Source organism: Hyla sarda, chromosome 8 (genome assembly GCF_029499605.1).
Source record: "Hyla sarda isolate aHylSar1 chromosome 8, aHylSar1.hap1, whole genome shotgun sequence".
Taxonomy (NCBI): domain Eukaryota; kingdom Metazoa; phylum Chordata; class Amphibia; order Anura; family Hylidae; genus Hyla; species Hyla sarda.
The window spans coordinates 159,964,502-159,985,469 of record NC_079196.1 but is presented as its reverse complement, the minus strand read 5'-3'; the positions used below and the strand labels follow the sequence as shown (position 1 = coordinate 159,985,469).

The 20,968-nt window shown below is 42.9% G+C and overlaps 1 protein-coding gene and 1 non-coding gene across 2 annotated transcripts in view; one reads left to right on the top strand and one right to left on the bottom strand.

The window, feature by feature from the left end:
- Positions 1-1,586: 1,586 nt before the first annotated feature.
- On the bottom strand, positions 1,587-1,705 carry LOC130290138 (U5 spliceosomal RNA). The gene has a single exon (XR_008847515.1). It is a non-coding gene; the product is annotated as a U5 spliceosomal RNA (small nuclear RNA).
- A 943-nt stretch (positions 1,706-2,648) lies between these two features.
- Positions 2,649-20,968, top strand: part of NUBP1 (NUBP iron-sulfur cluster assembly factor 1, cytosolic) — a 44,309-nt gene continuing 25,989 nt past the window's right edge. Inside the window, exons 1-3 of the mRNA XM_056536053.1 lie at positions 2,649-2,749; positions 2,827-2,931; positions 15,392-15,525. Of these exons, the coding sequence (XP_056392028.1) occupies positions 2,719-2,749; positions 2,827-2,931; positions 15,392-15,525 (270 nt within the window). The 5' untranslated portion in view covers positions 2,649-2,718. The remainder of the gene's footprint in view (positions 2,750-2,826; positions 2,932-15,391; positions 15,526-20,968) is intronic.

Below are 20,968 nucleotides of genomic sequence, written 5' to 3'. Positions count from 1 at the left end.
TTTTCTAACACTGACACTGGGTTTTTAATGTAAGAACATTTTAATAGACATATTAAAAGTTATATTTTAGGCCCTCCCCGCCTTATTTTGCACTATCAATTAGGCTTATTTTGTTATTATTTATGCTTGGGAGCACTATTATGATTTAGGCCCTTCTGCTGGACCCGTATAAATTAGCAGACCCATTTTCTTGTTCAGACTCTCCAACGATCGCTAGAACGAGCTTGGCGACAAGGGTGTCCTCCCCCGACTCTGTGCCACGTGACCAAAGCAAACTCATGATGTAACTTTATGAGATTGTTTCGGGTCACTTGCAGGGCAGGGAGAAGCAGCGCTCAGCCATCCATTTTTCCCTGCTAGTTCTAACAATCAGTTAGGATCTGAACACCCAGGCCTCAACCAATCAAAACTTTTGACATGGTCCTCAATATAGAAATTTAGACTGTTTAGGGAGACTAAGGTTAACTGAAAAATCACATATACCCAATATAGAGGAGCACTGAATGGAGGTGCAAAGGATCGGAAGCTGGAAGTTTTAAAATATTTATTAAAGAAAACAGCTCCTGAAAATGCCACCAATAGGGGTCCCTATACCTACTGGGATACTAACCAGTCCTGCAGCAGCAGCATCAGGCTTGTCCATGAGTCATGGACAAGAGATGACTTATGGACAAAGCTGTATTAGCAGAACCACCAATCACCTCCCACCACCACAAGGGAGGGACACGCCCCCTCCCCTCCACACCAATCCCTTCCCACCACCACAAAGGAGGGACACGCCCCCTTCCTGAGAGGATTTCTAAAACTGTCAACTGATGAAAAGAGACATTTTTACAATAAATATAGGTGTTAGAGGCATAAAATTAGATGTACATGGTCAGGATTAGGCACTGAGAAACATATTTTGGTGGGATCTGACAGGTACACTTTAAATTTGCTAACCACAGGAAAAAAGGATTAAGCCAAAATATCACCCCCTAGAAAATAGACCTGTGATCCTATTCCCAATAAACAATAGCAAAAACCTAGATATCCACAGCACTCCCTTTTAATTTAAAGTGTCCTTGCCACGTCACAGAAAAAAATAATGCTTATATATATGTTACTCACTAGGTCATGCAGATGCCTTAATGTACATGTCTTTTTAATGTGTCTAGCTTCTATATTTAGCTCACAAAGCCATCTGTTCTGCTGTTCACTCATTCTGACATCCCCTGCGTATCTGAGGCAAGTACTATGCCCTCCCTCACTCACCAGGCATTCACTTCCTCCCGGAGTCTGCTGTGCTGTGCCTCCTCATCCAATCATTGCAGAATGATCTGTAACCCCTTCCTTTTTGTTTTCAGACAGGAGTCTGATAGACAGAAGTGAGCACTAAGGAGTGCTAGTCCAGTCCTCACTTATTGGACTATGTCCCAGCCTGTGCTTCAGCTGGGTCAAAGATGATGGTGCAGCCTGACAGGGTTATCTTTTGGATGGTATGCGGAACCCTAGTGGTCTCTTTTATAAGCCATGAAAAGTATATTTATAAGTATATTAGAAAGGTTAATGTATTTCCCATATAAAAAGTTGTTTTGTTTTTTTTTGCCCAGCTTTTGCCGGGTATCAGAAAAAGACATAAGACTCATAATTGTTCCTCTCTAATAAAATATTTAGTAAAAGGTGAAAGATTTATTCGAGAATGAATGAAGAGAAACCAGAGTGTACAACATATAAAGGTTTTTTAATCTGACAGTTCCCATTTAAGCTCAAATCCAGCTGAATGCAAAGTTACCAGTTCTTGTGTCCGCAAAACTCCAAAGTCCATTGTAACAACATCCAAGAGGTGGGAAAAACCTTTATTCCCAAACCTGTATAATAACTAAGGCTTGTTATTACTAAGAGTTACTGCAGCTCATCCAAGCCATATGACGTTGTCTCCTCATAAAAGGCAAGCCAACATATATTGTGGCGCACCGCAACAGGCCTCATTCAATGTGGTCAACTAGTGACTACGTCCAGGCCATTTCCAACATATATATGATTATTTACTCGGAATTGGCGTGGTCTTCTGTGCTAAACACTACCACTATATAAATGTGTACATGTGGGAAGTGGCACAAGCACAGTTACTACCTGACTACATTCGGGCCATTAAGGTGAATGGGGCCCACTGCTATACGCCACAGTATAAGCCTGCATACATTTTTCGATAGCGTGCCAACGTATAGCTGGGATGTATACATGAACAGAGGGGGATTGTATTGTATAAAACTAGAGAAATATGGAGAAGCTTTCCATATAAACCAGGTTGCTCCTTAGAACAGTGTTTTCCAAACAGTGTGCCTCCAGCTGTTGCAAAACTACAACTGCTAGCAAAAGGCTGTCCGGGAATGCTGTGAGTTGTAGTTTTCCAACAGCTGGAGACACACCGTTTGGAAAACACTGCCAGAGTGGGTCAGAAAATGAAAATCCTGGTAGGAACGAAAGTTAATGAGGACTAACGTAATTCAAATAAGACATCTATCATTTATCCATTCAAAGGTAAGAAAATCAATTTTCAGAAGTAACATAACTTATTGAAACGTCCATAAAACAGGTCGATGATTCTTTTGTTATCTATCAACAAAGTTGTTTGAAAAAAAATTCTAAAACCGAAATGAGACTTGGAACGCAAAAATGCCGGAAGTAAACAACTACTGTGGCTGGTAGGAAGCGTTTTGCTGCTCACGTGTTTCCATGGCTGATGTGCCGGAGAGCGCCCCGCAGCGTGAGTGAGGCTGGACGGGGGGCGCTGTGCCCGGCTGTAGGTTCGGTGCGGGTGACGTCATTGTGTTTCTATTACAGACTGTCCTGGGACAGAGAGCAGTGAAGCGGGGAAGAGCTCGGCGTGCCAGGGATGTCCCAACCAGGCAGCATGCGCCTCAGGGGCCGCGGCGGGGCCAGACCCAGGTAATCGATACCGGAATATCTTCAGTCTGGGGCTGTTACATAACTACAGCACCCAGCGAACCCTCACATCATGTGACTGTCATGGAATGCTGGGAGCTGTAGTGGAGGAGAGAATCATGTGATACACCAGTGGTGTCCAGTATCATTTACGATGGCAAAACAAGGACTCCCTGCAGACCCTTATGTGACTGTCATGGAATGCTGGGAGTTGTAGTGTAGGAGAGAGATGGGTTACATCTCAGTTTATACAGTATCCATTTTTATTGAAAAACTAGAACTCCCATCATACCCTGACATGCTATGATTGTCATGTCATGCTAAGAGTTGTAGTTGAGGAGAAAGGTTAGCAACAAGTGATTAACCCCTTAAGGACCCGGCCATTTTATGCCTTAGGACCCGGCCGTTTTTTGCATATCTGACCACTGTCACTTTAAACATTAATAACTCTGGAATGCTTTTAGTTATCATTCTGATTCCGAGATTGTTTTTTCGTGACATATTCTACTTTATTTTGGTGGTAAATTTTCAGCATTACTTGCATCCTTTTTTGGTGAAAAATCCTCAAATTTCATGAAAATTGTGAAAATTTAGCATTTTTCTAACTTTGATATTCCCAATACATTTTATTTTTGTTTCCAAATACAATATGTCCACTTTATGTTGGCATCATAAAATGGACATATTTTTGCTTTTTGAAAAAATCAGAGGGCTTCAAAGTAGAGCAGCAATTTTCAAAAATGTCATGAAAATTGCTAAATCTGAAGGGACAGATGTTACAGAACTACAACTCCCAGCATGCCTGGGCAGTCTAGGCATGCTGAGAATTGTAGTTTGGCAACATCTGCAGGTCTACCGTTTGGGCACCACTGTAACAGTGGTCTCCAAACTGTGACCCTCCAGATGTTGCAAAACTACAACTCTCAGCATGCCCAGACAGCCTTTGGCTGTCTGGGCATGCTGGGAGTTGCTGTTTGGCCTTCCTAGTGGTTGCCATAGTAAAGATCACTTTACTTTCACTTTCAATTTTGGGGGTTTCCGTTTCTACGTAGTAAATATTTCGGTAAAAATGACACCTTCTCTTTATTTTGTAGTTCCATACGATTAAAATGATACCCTACTTATATAGGTTTGATTTTGTCGGACTTCTGGAAAAAATCATAACTACATGCAGGAAAATTAATACATTAAAAATTGTCATATTCTGACCCCTATAATTTTTTTATTTTTCCGTATATGAGGGCTAATTTTTTGCGCCGTGATCTGAAGTTTTTAACGATACCGTTTTTGCATTGATAGGACTTATTGATCGCTTTTTATTTATTTTTTCATGATATAAAAAGTGACCAAAAATGCACAATTTTTTTGCGCGCACGCCATTGACCGAGCGGTTTAATTAATGATATATTTTTATAATTCGGAAATTTCCGCATGCGGCGATACCATATATGTTTATTTTTATTTACACTGTTTTTTTTTTTTTTTTATTGGAAAAGGGGGGTGATTCAAACTTTTAATAGGGGAGGGGTTAAATGATCTTTATTCACTTTTTTTCACTTTATTTTTTTTTTGCAGTGTTATAGGTCCCATAGGGACCTATAACACTGCACACACTGATCTATTACAATGATCACTGGTTTTTCATAGGAAACCACTGATCGATGATTCTGCCGCTTGACTGCTCATGCCTGGATCTCAGGCACTGAGCAGTCATTCGGCGATCGGACAGCGAGGAGGCAGGTAGGGACCCTCCTGCTGTCCTGTAAGCTGTTCAGGATGGCGCGATTTCGCTGCGGCTATCCCGAACAGCCCACTGAGGTATCCGGCATGCTTTCACTTTAGACGCAGCGTTCAACTTTGAACGCTGCGTCTAAAGGGTTAATAGCGCGCGGCACCGCCACGGGTCCCGGCCGTTGTTAGAGGCCTGGCCCGACCCGCTATGACGCGGGGCCACGCCGTGGCCCCACGTTATAGATCAGGAGCGGACACATGACGAACCGGTACATCATGTGTCCTTAAGGGGTTAAAAATCTCTGTATCATACCTTTCCCCTTGCTCACATTGTATGAGCTTCCGGCAGGAGAAAATGGGCGTTCCCCAGCAGGCGCAATGTCACTAAAGCCTGTGGCTGTGAATCACATGGTGTTTGTCTTGCAGGAGGGTGGGGGCTGCTCTCAGTGAGGGCTTTGCATAAAAACAAGGTAGATCTGATAATGACGTCTTTCTCTAACTCCCTGCCTGTAAGTGACAGCTGAAAGAGGGAAACTGCTGTACATAGCTAATGAATGATATTTAGAGAAATAAATAAGTTGGTGAGAGTAGAAAGGATGGGGTCATGGTTTTAGTTCCCCAGAGTACCCCTTTAATTAAAAAAACAACAACAAAAATTTAGCATTGACATAAATATTCAGACCCTTACTCAGTACTCACTCGGCACCTTTGGCAGTAATTACAGCCTCCAGTCTTCTTGGGTATGATCCTACAAAGTTTGCACGCCTGGATTTGGGGATTTTTTTGTAACCATTTTTCTCTGCAGATCCTCTTTGGCTCTGTCAGGTTGGTTGGGGACCATGGGTGGACAGCCGTTTTCAGATAGATTGAGTTGAGGTCAGGCCTTTGGCTAGCAACTCAAGGGCATTAACAGAGTTGTCCCTCAGGCACTCATAGGCTAAGGGTCATAGGGGGAGATTTATCCAAACCTGTGCAGAGGAAGAGTGGTGCAGTTGCCCATAGAAATCAGTCAGATCGCGTTTTTTCAAGGCCTTTTTTTTTTTTTTTTTTTTTAATAATGAAAGAAGCTTTTTGATTGGTTGTTTTGTGCAACTGCACCGCTCTTCCCCTACACAGGTTTTGATAAATCTCCCCCATTGTCTCATTGGGAAGTAAACCTTCAGCCCAGTTCAGAGCACTTTGGATGAGGTTTTCATTAAGAATATCTTTGTATCTTCGTTCAGCTTTTCCTCAACCCTGACCAGTCTCCCTGTCCCAGTTGCTGAAAATCACCCCCACAGCATAATGCTTTCCCCACCATGCTTTACTGTAGGGATGGTATTGGGCAGGTGATGAACAATGCACAGTTTCCTCCAGACGTGACAAGAATTGAAGCCAAGAACTTTAACCCCTTGGGGACTCGGGTTTTTCTTTTTTTGCAATTTAATTTTTTCCTCCTCACCTTTTAAAAATCATAACCCTTAAAATTTTGCACCTACAGACCCATATAAGGGCTTTTCTTTTTGTTCCGCCAATTCTACATTGTAATGACATCAGTCATTTTACCCAAAAAATCTATGGTGAAACAAAAAAATATCAGTGTGCGAAAATAAAAAAAATAAAAACATTTTTTTTGGGGGCTTCCGTTTCTACGCAGTAAATTTTTCGGTAAAAATGACACCTTATCTTTATTCTGTAGGTCCATATGATTAAAATAATACCCTACTTATATAGGTTTGATTTTGTCTTACTTCTGGAAAAAATCATAACTACATGCACGAAAATGAAAATGTTAAAACATTTCCTCTTCTGACCCCTATAAATTTTATTTTTATTTTTCCCCATACGGGGATGTATGAGGGCAAATTTTTTGTGCCCTGATCTGAAGTTTTTATTGGTATCATTTTTGTTTTGATCAGACTTTTTGATCGCTTTTTATTCTTTTTTTTTTATGGTAGTAAAAATACGCAATTTTGGACGTTAATTTTTTTTACGTGCACTCCATTGACCATGCGGTTTAATTAAATATATATATATATATATATATATATATATATATATCCTCAAAGAAGTAGAAGCGGCACTCCAAAGTCACATCAAATAGTGGTTTATTCACTCATCTGTGCAAGCGATGTTTCGGCTTATCAATAAAGCCTTTCTCAAGCATGATGCTTGAGAAAGGCTTTATTGATAAGCCAAAACGTCGCTTGCACAGATGAGTGAATAAACCACTATTTGATGTGACTTTGGAGTGCCGCTTCTACTTCTTTGAGGATATTACGTTGGGGGTCGGTCTGCCCCTGAAGCTGAGCACCCAGACGGATCTAGAATCCTGCATCACGGTGCTTCTTCTTTGTTTTCCCTACATATATATATATATATATATATATATATATATATATATATATATATATATAGTGTGTGAGTCGCCAATAATTTGGCGATTCAAATCGCGATACCAGGGTGGCGATTCGATATATCGCGATATATCGCGAGTCGCAGCTGAGAAAGAACAAGATCCCGCGAGAGTTGTCCTGTGAGTGCGTACGTTCTCCTTCCTGTTTGTTCTGAGTCTGTAGTCTCGCGGTAGCAGCCTGCGAGTGGGACAGAGCTGATAACAGGTACACTGCCAACTAGTGGTCAGGAGTTTAAGTGTTATAAAAAAAAATAAGACAGACAAATAGGACTGTGACTCAGTGAGTGAAATACAGTAAATGTTAATTATAATAATTTATAAAAAAAAATCGATTCTCAGAATTTTAAAATCGATTCAGCATTGCGGAACAAAAAATCGCGATAATCGCACGAATCGATTTTTTCTTACATCCCTAATATAAATATAAATATATATATATATATATATATCGTTTTGACATTTACGCACGCGACAATACCACATATGTTTATATTTATTTTTATCTACATAGTTTTTGGAGGAGGCAGGTAGGGACCCTCCTCACGCGTCCTAGCTGATAGGGACACTGCGGTTCCACCGCGGTGGTCTCAATCAGCCCGACTGAGCTGCCGGGAATGATTTTTTTACATTTCAGACGCGGCGATCAACTTTGTTCGCCACGTCTAAAGGGTTGATGACGGACGTGATTGGTGATGTCTGGTATGAGCCCTGGGTCCGGCTGGTATGAGCCCTGGAAATCCTATCGCTCGACATCCGGGACAAGCAGTTTTTATAGATTTAGCCCTGTATCGGGCAAGCAGGGACAGACCGACTTCCCCCTTATTTTTCTTTAATGCCGGTGTGAGGTGCAGGAGCGGGGATGCTTCTTGTATAATGTAGAGCGGGGGATGTGAAGCTCAGGTGAGGAGGCCGAGCATGCAGGCAGCAGGAAGAGTGGTTGTATATGTATGTAATGTATAATTAGGGGGGGTGTATCAGCGGCGGGTGTATGTATGATGTGTGTATATGTATGATGTCTGTGTATGTGTGTGTGTGTGTATGTAATGTATGATGGGGGGCAGCGGTGGGTGTATGTAAGGTGTATGTGTGATGTGTGTATGATGTCTGTCTGTGTGTGATGTGTGTGATGTGTGTGGTGTGTGTGTGTGTGTGTGTGTATGTAATGTATGATGTGGGGGGGGGGGCAGCGGCGGGTGTATGTATGATGTGTGTGTATGTATGTAATGTATGATATAGGGGGCAGTGGCCTGTGTATGTATATGTGTATGCATGTATGTTTTGTACAGGGGCGGACTGACAAGTGCTGCTGCCAGTTGTGCTATCTAATTTTATTTATTTTTAGTGGCTTCTGGCTACCCGCACTATAGTGCACCCCCAGAATCCCACCCTTCATACTCACCCGCCAACCAAGAGCCCCACAGATGCACGCAAACACGCCCGAACCAAAACTACAACTTCCAGCATATTGCACCATAACCTAAACTGTAGAACTATAAAGTGTAACATGCTGGAAGTTGTAGTTTTGGTTCGGGTCAGCTGCAGAGCCATAGGCTGCATCAGGGCATGCTGGGTGTTGTAGTTACTAACTGCAATTCCCAGTATTCCTTGACACAGCCTATGGCTCTGCAGCTGACACAAACCAAAACTACAACTCCCAGCATGTTACACAATAACCTTAACTGTACTACTATACAGTGAAACATGCTGCAACACCCACACAACCATAGGCTGTATCAGGGCATGCTTGGAGTTGTAGTTATCTAGTAACTAAATGCAACTTCCAGCATTTTCTCACACATAAATTAGAGTAAATAAAATGCAGAACACCCCCCCCCCCAGTAACAGCGTTGTTCAGTGGTTTCCAATCACAAGACTCCATATATAAGTCCCTATGAAGACTGAAAAATAGTGATTAAAATATTTTAAAAAGTGCGTATATATGTGAATAAGCCCCTTTCCTAATAAAAGTTCTGAAAATAAATGGTTCCGATAAAAACTACAGATCATGCCACACAAGATTACCCTCATCCCTGTATATGGAAAAATTGGAGTTATAGGGGTCAGATGGGGGGGGGGGGGCTTGCCTGGGGTGTAATAGGAGCTAGCTACAGCTCTCCCGCTGCTAATAGCCTGGCATGCTGCGATCACCGTGGCCGGCTATTAAACCATTAGATCACCGCTGTCTAAGTTGACAGTAGTGTCTAAAGGGATCTCATATCCATCCCTGGTGGTCTAGTGGGGGGGATCGTACTATTTTGGTTGAAATTATTTCATCTACCAGGACAAGTGGATTTTCTTGAGGGACAAGTAGATTGTGTTCTGCTCTAGTCCCTTGGACAAGTAGTTTTTTTTTTTTTTACATTTCCACACCCCTGTTTTTATTTTTATTTTTTACATCAACTGGTGCCAGAAAGTTTGACAAGAGAGGTTTGCTATGGGGATTTACAGAGAGCAATGTAGTCAGACAGAAAATAAATTCAAAAAGAAAAGAACACTCTGTAGCATACAGCAGCTAATTCTGGAAGAATAAAGATATTTTAATAGAAGTAATTTACAAATCTGTATACAAAATATATAAATATGTATCAGCGCTCTAATAATAACATCTGCAAATAGTAATAGAGGCTCACTTACTAAAATCCTGATGGGGGGTGTACTCAGAATCTCTGCCCAGAGGCAAGTTCTCCACTTAAAAATCCTGTAAAGCTGTAAGTCCACGTCCTTGATAGTATGGAGCTTGTCCCATTGTACTTTCTTTTTGTGCTTGGAGTAGTTTTCAGAAGTCCGTGGTTCCAGTCAGCCTATTAGCCGGGAGATCTGCCCCGGCCGGTGGCGTCTCACCGGCTTGCTGTACGGTTGGTGGATTACAAAGTGCTGTGACCTAGCGCTGCGAGTGACCTCACTACTACAGGGAGAGCACGAGGCAAAAAAGCAACTAACTCGTTTCGGAAAGTAACGCTTTCCTTCATCAGAGGATAATCCATCTCTGAAGGAAAGAGTTACTTTCCGAAATGCGTTAGATGCTTTTTAGCCTCGCGCTCTCCCTGTAGTAGTGACGTCACTCACAGCGCTAGGTCACAGCACTTAGTAATCCACCAACAGTACAGCAAGCTGGTGAGACGCCACCGGCCGGGGCAGATCTCCCGGCTAATAGGCTGACTGGAACCACGGACTTCTGAAAACTACTGCAAGTACAATGGGACAAGCTCCATACTGTCAAGGATGTGGGATTTTTAAGTGGAGACAAGAACTTCCCTCTGGGCAGAGATTCTGAGTACACCCCCCATCAGGATTTTAGTAAGTGAGCCTCTATTACTATACACATTTATATATATTGTATTCAGCTCCATTTTTGGTGGTCTTAGCCGAGATCCACCTGTTGTATCTAGGCAGCTTGTACAGGATCTATTCAGCGCTGGTGTTATCTTTCCATTTAATTTACAAATCTGTTTAACTTTCAGACACCAGTTGATAAAAAAAATTTTTTTGCCACCGGAGTACCCCTTTAATCCTGTTTTCATCAGACCAGAGAATTGTGTTTCTCAGTCTGCTTGTTTGCAAATTCCAGATCTGCTCACTGCTCCATAATGCCCAGATTGGTGGAACACTATTGCGATGGATGCCCTTCTGGAAGTTTCAACCATTTACACAAACTTTCAATGCAGCAGAAATTTCTAGTACCCTTCTCCACGCTTGTGCCTCCACGCAGTCCTGTCTCTGAACTCTCTAGGCAGTTCTTTCTCCTCATGGCTTGGTTTTTGTTCTGATATGCGTTGTCAAGTATAAGATCTTATAGACAAGGCTGTGTCTTTCCCAACTATGTCCAATCATAGTTACATAGTTAGTACGGTCGAAAAAAGACATATGTCCATCAAGTTCAACCAGGAAATTAAGGGGTAGGGGTGTGGCGCGATATTGGGGAAGGGATGAGATTTTATATTTCTTCATAAGCATTAATCTTATTTTGTTTTAGGAATGTATCTAATCCTGTTTTAAAGCTGTTAATTGTTCCTGCTGTGACCAGTTCCTGAGGTAGACCGTTCCATAAATTCACAGTCCTCACGGTAAAGAAGGCGTGTCGCCCCTTGAGACTAAACTTTTTCTTCTCCAGACGGTGGGAGTGCCCCCTCGTCCTTTGGGGGGGTTTAACCTGGAACAGTTTTTCTCCATATTTTTTGTATGGGCCATTAATATACTTATATACGTTTATCATATCCCCCCTTAAATGTCTCTTCTCAAGACTAAACAATTGTAACTCCTTTAATCGCTCCTCATAGCTAAGATGTTCCATGCCCCATATTAGTTTAGTCGCGCGTCTCTGCACCCTTTCCAACTCCGCAGTGTCCCTTTTATGGACAGGTGCCCAAAACTGAACAGCATATTCCAGGTAAGGCCGTACCAATGATTTATAAAGGGGGAGTATTATGTCCCTGTCCCTTGAGTCCATGCCTCTTTTTATACATGACAATATCCTGCTGGCTTTGGAAGCAGCAGCCTGACATTGCATGCTATTCTGTAGTCTGTGATCTACAAGTACACCCAGATCCTTCTCTACCAGTGACTCTGACAGTTTAATCCCCCCTAAGACATACGATGCATGCATGTTATTAGTACCCAGATGCATAACTTTACATTTATCCACATTGAACCTCATTTGCCAAGTGGATGCCCAGACACTTAGTCTATCCAAGTCATCTTGTAACTTATGCACATCCTCTATAGACTGTACCGTGCTACAAAGCTTGGTGTCATCTGCAAAGATAGAAACAGAGCTGTTAATACCATCCTCTATATCATTGATAAATAAATTAAACAGCGGTCCCAGTACTGAACCTTGGGGTACACCACTAATAACCGGGGACCAATCAGTGTACGAATCATTGACCACCACTCTCTGGGTACGATCCATGAGCCAGTGTTCAATCCAGTTACAAACTAAAATTTCCAAACCCAAAGACCTTAACTTACCTGTCAGACGTCTATGAGGGACAGTATCAAACGCTTTAGCAAAATCCAGAAACACTATATCCACAGCCATTCCTCTGTCAAGGCTTCTACTCACCTCTTCATAAAAGCAAATTAGATTGGTTTGACAACTTCTATCCTTAGTAAACCCATGCTGGTTATCACTTATAATACAATTATCCCCTATGTATTCCTGTATGTAATCCCTTATAAGTCCTTCAAACAATTTACCCACAATGCACGTTATACTTACCGGTCTATAGTTTCCTGGGGAAGACCTAGAGCCCTTTTTGAAGATTGGCACCACATTCGCCTTGCGCCAGTCCCTTGGCACAATACCAGACGCCAGAGAATCTCTAAATATCATGAACAGGGGTACAGATATTACTGAACTTACCTCTCTAAGAACTCTTGGGTGTAGTCCATCCGGTCCTGGGGATTTGCTTACATTTATATCACTTAACTTACCTTGTACCATCTCTACATTAAGCCAGTTCAGTACATTACATGATGTGTTACCAGCACTGACCTGGCCAATGTCAGCTCCTTCTTCCATAGTGTATACAGAACTAAAGAACCCATTCAGTAGCTCCGCCTTCTCTTGATCGCCTGTGACAACCTCCCCATTATCATTATTAAGGGGTCCTACATGCTATGTCCTTGGTTTTTTTGCATTTATATATCTAAAAAAATATTTAGGATTAGTTTTGCTTTCTTTGGCCACCTGTCTCTCATTTTGAATTTTTGCTGTTTTTATTACATTTTTACAGATTTTATTAAGCTCCTTGTACTGTTTAAATGTTATCGCTGACCCATCAGATTTGTATTTTTTGAAGGCTATTTTTTTGTTGTTTATTGCTCTTTTAACATCATGTGTCAGCCATGTAGGATTTAGTTTTACTCGTTTATATTTGTTCCCCTTTGGTATATATTTAGCTGTATAGTTATTTAGAGTTGATTTAAAGATGTCCCATTTACCTTCTGTATCAGTATTTGACAACACCTCCCCCCAGTCTATGTCCTGTAGTGCAGCCCTCAACCCAGGGAAATTTGCCTTTTTAAAGTTATATGTTTTTGCCTTCCCCGCCTGTCTTTGTTTTCTACATTTTAAGTCAAAAGTAACTATATTGTGGTCGCTATTACCAAGGTTTTCCCGCACAGTTACATTACCAACCAGCTCTGCGTTGTTGGAAATGATCAGATCCAACAAGGCATCACTTCTTGTTGGGTCCTCCACAAACTGGCCCATAAAATTATCCTGCAATAAATTTAGGAATTGTCGCCCCTTTGTAGTTTTAGCCAACCCCGGACCCCAATCTATATCTGGATAGTTAAAATCTCCCATTATTACCTCTGTACCTGCTCGGGCGGCCCTCTCTATTTGTTTATACAGCCGAACTTCTATCTCTTCAGTGATATTAGGGGGTCTGTAGATTACACCAAATACTATTTTTTCAGTATTTCCCTCCTTTTGTAATTCTACCCACAATGATTTCACATCCTCAGAATCATCACACACTATGGCATCGTTCACACTGACTTTCATACCACTTCTTACATACAGACAGACTCCACCACCTTTTCTGTTCATTCTATCCTTGCGAAACAATGTAAACCCCTGCAGATTAACCGCCCAGTCATGCGAGGAGTCCAGCCATGTCTCAGTGACCCCAACTATATCAATGTGTTCCTCCAGTATCAAGGCCTCAAGCTCCCCCATTTTATTTGCTAGGCTTCTGGCATTTGTGAACATACACTTTACATTTCCATCCTTTATGTTATTGGGGTTAATGGGATTCACGGGTGTAAGTTTTATTTTCCTATGAAGCTTATTCCTATTAACTATTCTAACCCCTCCCTCCGCTCCACCCCCAGGTACATTTATAATTCCCACCTCTCTATCTACACTATCTTCCTCCTCTTTGCTGTAGGTTCCCTCCCCCCAAGTCCCTAGTTTAAACACTCCTCCACCCTTCTAGCCATCTTCTCCCCAAGCAAAGCTGCACCCTCCCCATTGAGGTGCAGCCCGTCCCTACGGTAGAGCCGGTAACCGACAGCGAAGTCAGCCCAGTTCTCCATGAACCCAAACCCTTCCTTCCTACACCAGCTTCTGAGCCACTTGTTTACCTCCCTGATCTCCCGCTGCCTCTCTGGTGCGGCTTGTGGTACTGGTAGTATTTCAGAAAAGACTACCTTGGAGGTCCTTGCCTTAAGCTTGCGGCCTAAGTCCCTGAAATCATTTTTAAGGACACTCCACCTACCTCTTACTTTGTCATTGGTGCCAATATGTACCATGACTGCTGGGTCCTCTCCAGCCCCGCCCAACAACCTGTCAACCCGATCCGCGATGTGCCAAACTCGTGCACCAGGCAGACAACACACTGTTCGGCGATCCCGATCTTTGTGACAGATTGCCCTGTCTGTCCCCCTAATAATTGAGTCCCCCACCACTAGTACCTGTCTGGCCTGCCCTGTACTCCTCCCTCCCTCCTTACTGGAGCAGACACCCCCCTGGCGGTCAGAGGTGGTATCCTGCTGCAGTTCTGCTAGCTCTGTAATGGCATCCCCCTCATCTGCCAAGCGGGCAAACTTGTTGGGGTGTGCCAGTTCAGGACTAGCCTCCCTGACACTTTTTCCCCTACCCCTCTTTCTAACTGTAACCCAGCTAACTGCCTGACTGTCCTGCAACTCCGTCCCACTGTCCTCCCCCACCTCTATTTCCGAGAGTGCCTGCTCAGTGAGCACGAGACTCCTCTCCATGTTGTTAATGCTTCTCATTGTTGCCAGTCGCCCCTCCAGATGCAGGATCTGGGCTTCCAAACGGACAACTAGCACACATCTCGCACAACAATATGCACCCTCAAACTGTTGTTCAAGGATTGCATTTACCACAGATGACTTCGATCAAAGTGTAGAAACATCTCAGCGATGATCAAGAGAAATGAGAGCACCCCAGAGCTAAATTTCAAGTGTCATAGCAAAGGGTCTGAATACTTATGTTCATACGATAAATAGGCATAATACATTCTGTTTACTTTCTCATTATATGGGGTAATAGGTGCAGATTGGCAGGGGAAAAGCTTCAATTTTTTTTTTTTGTTTAGCACAAGGCCGCAACATAATAATGATCTAAAGACTTTCCAAATGCACTATATGATAATAAAAATAAATTCTATATATATATATAATTACCCGGTGGAAACCCACGCAAACATTGGGAGAACAAACAAACTCATTGCAGATGTTATATTTAAACCAAGGATCCCAGTGATTCAAGGCAACAGTGCTAACCACTGGCTGTATATTCCTGCTTGCTACACTGTAGGGTTTGCCTACCTATAGACTATAATAATATACTGTTTTCCATTTTAGCAATAGAAGAAATCAAAGAAAAAATGTCTTCAGTGAAACACAAGATATTGGTTCTCTCGGGAAAAGGAGGAGTTGGAAAGAGCACATTTAGTGCACATTTGGCTCATGGCTTGGCTGAAGATGAAGGCAAACAGGTAAACATTTGGATAGCTCCATTTGTATATCTTCCTCATAGCTTCTAAATGTAGGAATTGAAATACATATGCCCAGGTAAACGGTCTGGTCCTGCCCATAACAACCACAGCTCAGCTTTCATTTTACTGGAGCTTGTTATAATTGAATACTGAGCTGGGATTGGTTGATATGGACAAATCCCACCAGTTTTTGTCTCCGACACTTTGATACATCTGGGTCGTTGTGTCTTACAAGGTTGTGTAGCTTTTCATTATACACTGGTTAGTCTTTAAATCGAACTGCCTGACTTTATAGTTTTACTCTCTCCTCTACTGTGGCTACTTACCTTTTTGATGTATATACCTGTTATTTAATTTCTGCTTATTTCACCCTTCTTATTGTTGCTATGACCATGTTTTTCATCTGTTTGCACAACATACCCCCAGTTATAATGTTTTGTCATCCTTTTGCATATCCAGTAGGGGTGTAAGAAAAAATCCAAATATTTTGGAATCAATCTTTTTAGGGATGTGGAATTCCTATCTCCCGACACTTGGGACATGCAGTTCCAGACGCCATGCAGGTGAATATCTCCGCCCCTTAGCCCAGCTTCGGGGCAAGCAGGGCCGGGCCTGACATTCGCTGCGGCGCTCAGTAGTCTGTATGGAGCGGGCTCTGGACTCCTGCCCGCTCCATACTCTGCAGCCCCCAGCAGTTTTCAGTAACTGGGGGCCGCCACTAATAGCCAGCATGCGTCGATCGCCTTGGCTGGCTATTAACTGGCTATTAACCCTTTTAAATCGCCGCTGTCAAAGCTGACAGTGGCGTCTAAAGGGACCTGTGAATGCTCCCTGGTGGGCTAGTGGGGTGGATTGCCCCCGATTCCTTGGTGTCCATGGCTCTGTCATTGATTGAGCCTGGCTGGACTAGGCTCTATCAATGGAGCACAGAGCACACATCAATAGAGTTCCGTAGAACTCTTGATCTGTATGAGGAATCTAATGATTCTAATAAAGTGTAAACAAATAAAGTGTATAAAAAAAAAAAAAGTTCTAATAAAAGTTTAAAAGACACACCAGGTGCCGAAAAAGTCACACTGCCGCTCAGCCTATCGCCGGCCATGTCGGGACTTTGCTGCGACCGGTGATTGCAGTATGACTCGCCGACCACCGGCAACCGGGAAGAGGATCACGGCAGAGACCGGAGTGGGTTACTGGAGGCACCGGGGGAGCGAAGGAAGGTATATATGTATTTATTTTTTTTACTGCCGGCAGTATGGAGGACAATTTTTCTATTCTGGAGTTCTCCTTTAAATGTTAATATGATCATTTCAATCTGCACAAAACATAAAAACAAATTAAGTGATGGTATTCATGTTCATATCTCTCTGTGGACTGTCTGCTTCCATCTGGACAGTATTGTGGCCTACGTCCAGTATGTGACTATTTTAGCATTTTGTTGAATTTTTTTTCAGCAGCAGACAGATGGTGACAGTGGAAACACGTGTCTTAGATCACATCCTGTTTCCTGGGATTATTAACATCCCACTGCTGTATTGTCTGCCTTTCTCTTCAGTAAGTATCCTCAATCATATCATTGTGTGTGACATTTGCACACACTCTGCTCTGCGTCATACTTGCATACTTCATCTTTCCACCTTTTTGGAAAGTCAAAATGGCTGCCAATTTGTAGGCTTGTGGGATTACACTGCAAATAGTTGCATCTTCCTGTTTGTCATTGATATATACTTATTTAGGAAGTGTCCAGATATCTTGAGTCTTCAGGGAGGACTGAGAATTGTACACTCAAGGAGGTTTACTTATATTCTGCCCAACACAGTGGTATAGCTGGCAAAGCATGCCTTCACAGCACTAGAACAGAAAACTTCTCTGCCCAATGCCTAAATAAAGGGGATACTTGTTTTATAGGAAATACATTTAAATATTAAGTACCGTATTTTTCGCCCTATAGGACGCACCGGCACATAAGACGCACCCAATTTTAAAGGTGCAAAATCTAGAAAAAAAAGATTCTGAACCCAACAGTGATCTTCAACCTGCGGACCTCCAGATGTTGCAAAACTACAACTCCCAGCATGCCCGGACAGCCGTTGGCTACCTAGGCATGCTGCGGGTTGTAGTTTTGCAACATCTGGAGGTCCGCAGGTTGAAGACCACTGGTATAGGAGGTAATACTCACGTGTCCCTGCCGCTCCGGACCCGTCACCGCTGCCCTGGATGTCGCTCCATCGCTGTCACCGCATCCCCGTGGTGTCCCAGACGCTCCGGATGTCTTCTTCCCCGGGATCCAAGCTCTCCGTCCTCACATCGCTACGCACGCTGCTCCTATTGGATGACGGGACGGCGTACGCGATGACGTCGAAGGAGAGCGCCAGCCATGCAGAGGATCCCGGCACGGAGCAGACACCGAGGAGGCAGGTAAGGTCCCTCCCGGTGTCCTGTAAGCTGTTAGGGACGCGGCGGTGGTCGCGAACAGCCTGACTGAGCAGCCGGGTTAGTGTCACTTTCCCTTCAGACGCGGCAGTCGGCATTGATCGCCGCGTCTGAAGGGTTAATACAGGGCATCACCATGATTGGTGATGTCCTGTATTACCCGCGGGTCCCAGCCGTTGATGGCCGCAGGGACCGCCACGATAGGTGTGTATTCGCCGTATAAGATGCACCAACTTTTTCCCCCAGTTGTGGGGAAGAAAAAGTGCGTCTTATACGGCGAAAAACACGGTATGTTTGTTTCATATTTGTTTGCTCCTTTTCCTTATTTTTACTTCATTTAAAAAAAAATTTTTTTTTAAGTTTTAATAGGCTGAATGCCATCAACAAGCTGTTGTCGATAGAGTGTGGACTATTGGATGGGCTATGAGAACTAAAGCATTACTATCGTTATAAGAAACTTTTGACTGGTCCTGTGCGGCAGTAACACACTTAACTTTTGGCTATAGCCCCGTAGACTATGATTGAGTTGTCGTCTACAATCAGACGGCTGAGTGCCAAGCCAGGAGTGAAGTGCGCCACTGCCGCACACTTCATCCAGCTATATCTTGCAACCCGTGAGAGACTCCACTTAGAGACCCTGACTGATCAAAAAAATTTATACTGATAGTAAGGCTTTAAAAGGAATGTGTTGTCATTTAAACAACATATTTTTTTGATTTTCTAATTTTAATTTTACTGTCTAAATCCTGAAATCTTGCAATTTTGTTCTGAACACTAAGCGGAAACTTCCTGATCTGTACAGACTACCCTTTTTCTGATAATTGTTTGTTAAGCAAGACTTACACGGTTAAAGAAACACTTTATGGATTTTTGTTGGTTTGCACAGTCACCATAGTCCGTCCTACAGTTTTATTCCAGTACAGCTGCATCCATGTGTTTCATTTTTGTAACTTGGGTCATGTGATCACCAACCTGACCCGTAGAAACACGCGTCAGGTGTGGTTGGTTCCCCTTGCAGGTATAAATTATGACTACTTAGTGTGTTATTCCTCTGATTTCTTTATGCTCTGGAAACTGAGTGGTTATATGTTTGTTTAAGCATATTATGTTGAACTAGTATCCTTACACTTATATTGGGGCATGATTTCAGGACATACTGTCCATCTGTAGTATGAGACTCTACCTGCTCTATTTGCGAAGCCAGTGGATTTATGGATAATGTCGGCAGCATCAGAAAATAATTTCAGTGAGGAAATCAAAATTAATATGGCTGAAAGCCTATGCCTGCCACATCAGGTAAAACAAGTAAGCACAAGGCATATACAAGAACCTCTACATTATTGTAAAATATTAGTCCGTGCAGCACTATATATGCAGAAAAATCTTCCCAGAGTGGTTCTTCAGTATTTTTTGCATCAGACCAGAGGTGTGAAGACCTCTGTAGAGGAATTTAGTTACTCAGTCCATGTCCTACATTATTTAAGCTAGGATTCAGTCCTGGCTGTTTACACTGAACATTCTCTTTCTGACGATTTTGTTTTCTATGTGGGAAGGTGGAGTCCCTTCCTGTAGAAGAATTGGCAGGAATAGTCCAGGAAGTTCAGAGGAGCTTTGCCAGATTTATAGAAAGGTTAAGATGATTTCTTCTTGAGTTGCCTGTAACAATAGTTTGGAAAAGCAGAATTTAGGCTACAAAGTAACAAATGCTTGTTTTTTCAAATGTGAGCCAACCAGCGTGTCGCCACCATAAGGCTAATAACATATTGATTTAAGCTATGGAGAAGCCATAAAATGACACAATTACAGGAAAAAACTCTTACTGAAACCACAAGGGTTTTCATATAGCGATGCCTATGAGTCGTGGTGAAATTGCTGGATTATTGTGGCCGCACTGCAAATCTATTCTTTTTCTATGAAAAAGAAATCCATGAGCAACTATGAAGGAGATTTAACATTCTTTTCAAACGTATGGCTTTTATATGACATTTTTCAAACGACCTTGATAAATATATCACACGTAAGCAAAACCCGGGAAACCCGCTTACAAAAGCATTTTTTAAAGTAGAAAAGTTTTCCCTTATGTTAATAGCCAAAGTTCGTTGTTAGAGAGTGATGGGGAGGGGGACGTACCGCATTGGGTGACACCCTGACTGGCCTGCCTGACGCTAAATAGCTGCACTCCAACTATCCCGCAACAACCCATCCACCCTCCTCAGAAATAAAAAAATATTAAATACATACTATGCCGCACCATAAATATCCGTACTCTGGAGGCTTTTTTTGTTTTATTTTGAGCCTGCATTTTGTGATGCTGGTGGGCGGAGTCTTGTATCTCTTCACTGAGGCTGGAGTTTACGCCAGAAAGGAAGACAGCACCGCACCAACAGGCACATAAACAATAGTGAAGCCACAAAAAAAAGTCTCTGTACTAGTGCTGGGTGATATACCGGTTCATACGAATACCAACATTTTTGTCCTGCACGATATGAATGTTTCCCATACCGCAATACTGGTTGGGCCCCTCCCCATCGGAAATGAATGAATTATCAACCCAGCGCTGCGCTGTCCCCATCGAGGATCTAATCACATGTCATGCGCAAGCGCTGCCTTCCTCGTCCTCCTGTTTGTTGCGGGCCGCCGGTGCTGAAACTCAGTACTGTACGCTGTATCCCCATGCCCGGGCTGCAAAAGATAAAAAAAATAAACTTTTAACTCTCCTTCGGTACTGGCCTCACCTGCTTCCTGGGGACGGGAACGTCGTAGAGCCGTCAGCCTATCACTAGCCGCAGCGTTGTTCCGCCTCGGCCGGTAATAGGTTGAGCGCACTGTCATGTAAGAAGCCGGCTTCTTACATGACAGCGCGCTCAACCTATCACAGGCCGAGGCGGAACATCGCTGCGACCGGTTATAGGCTGACGGCTCTGCGGCCGGTGATAGGCTGACAGCTCTCCGACGTAGCGCTGGGCTGATAATTAATTGAGGTGGGGGTAAGCAGAACAGCGCTCGTGGG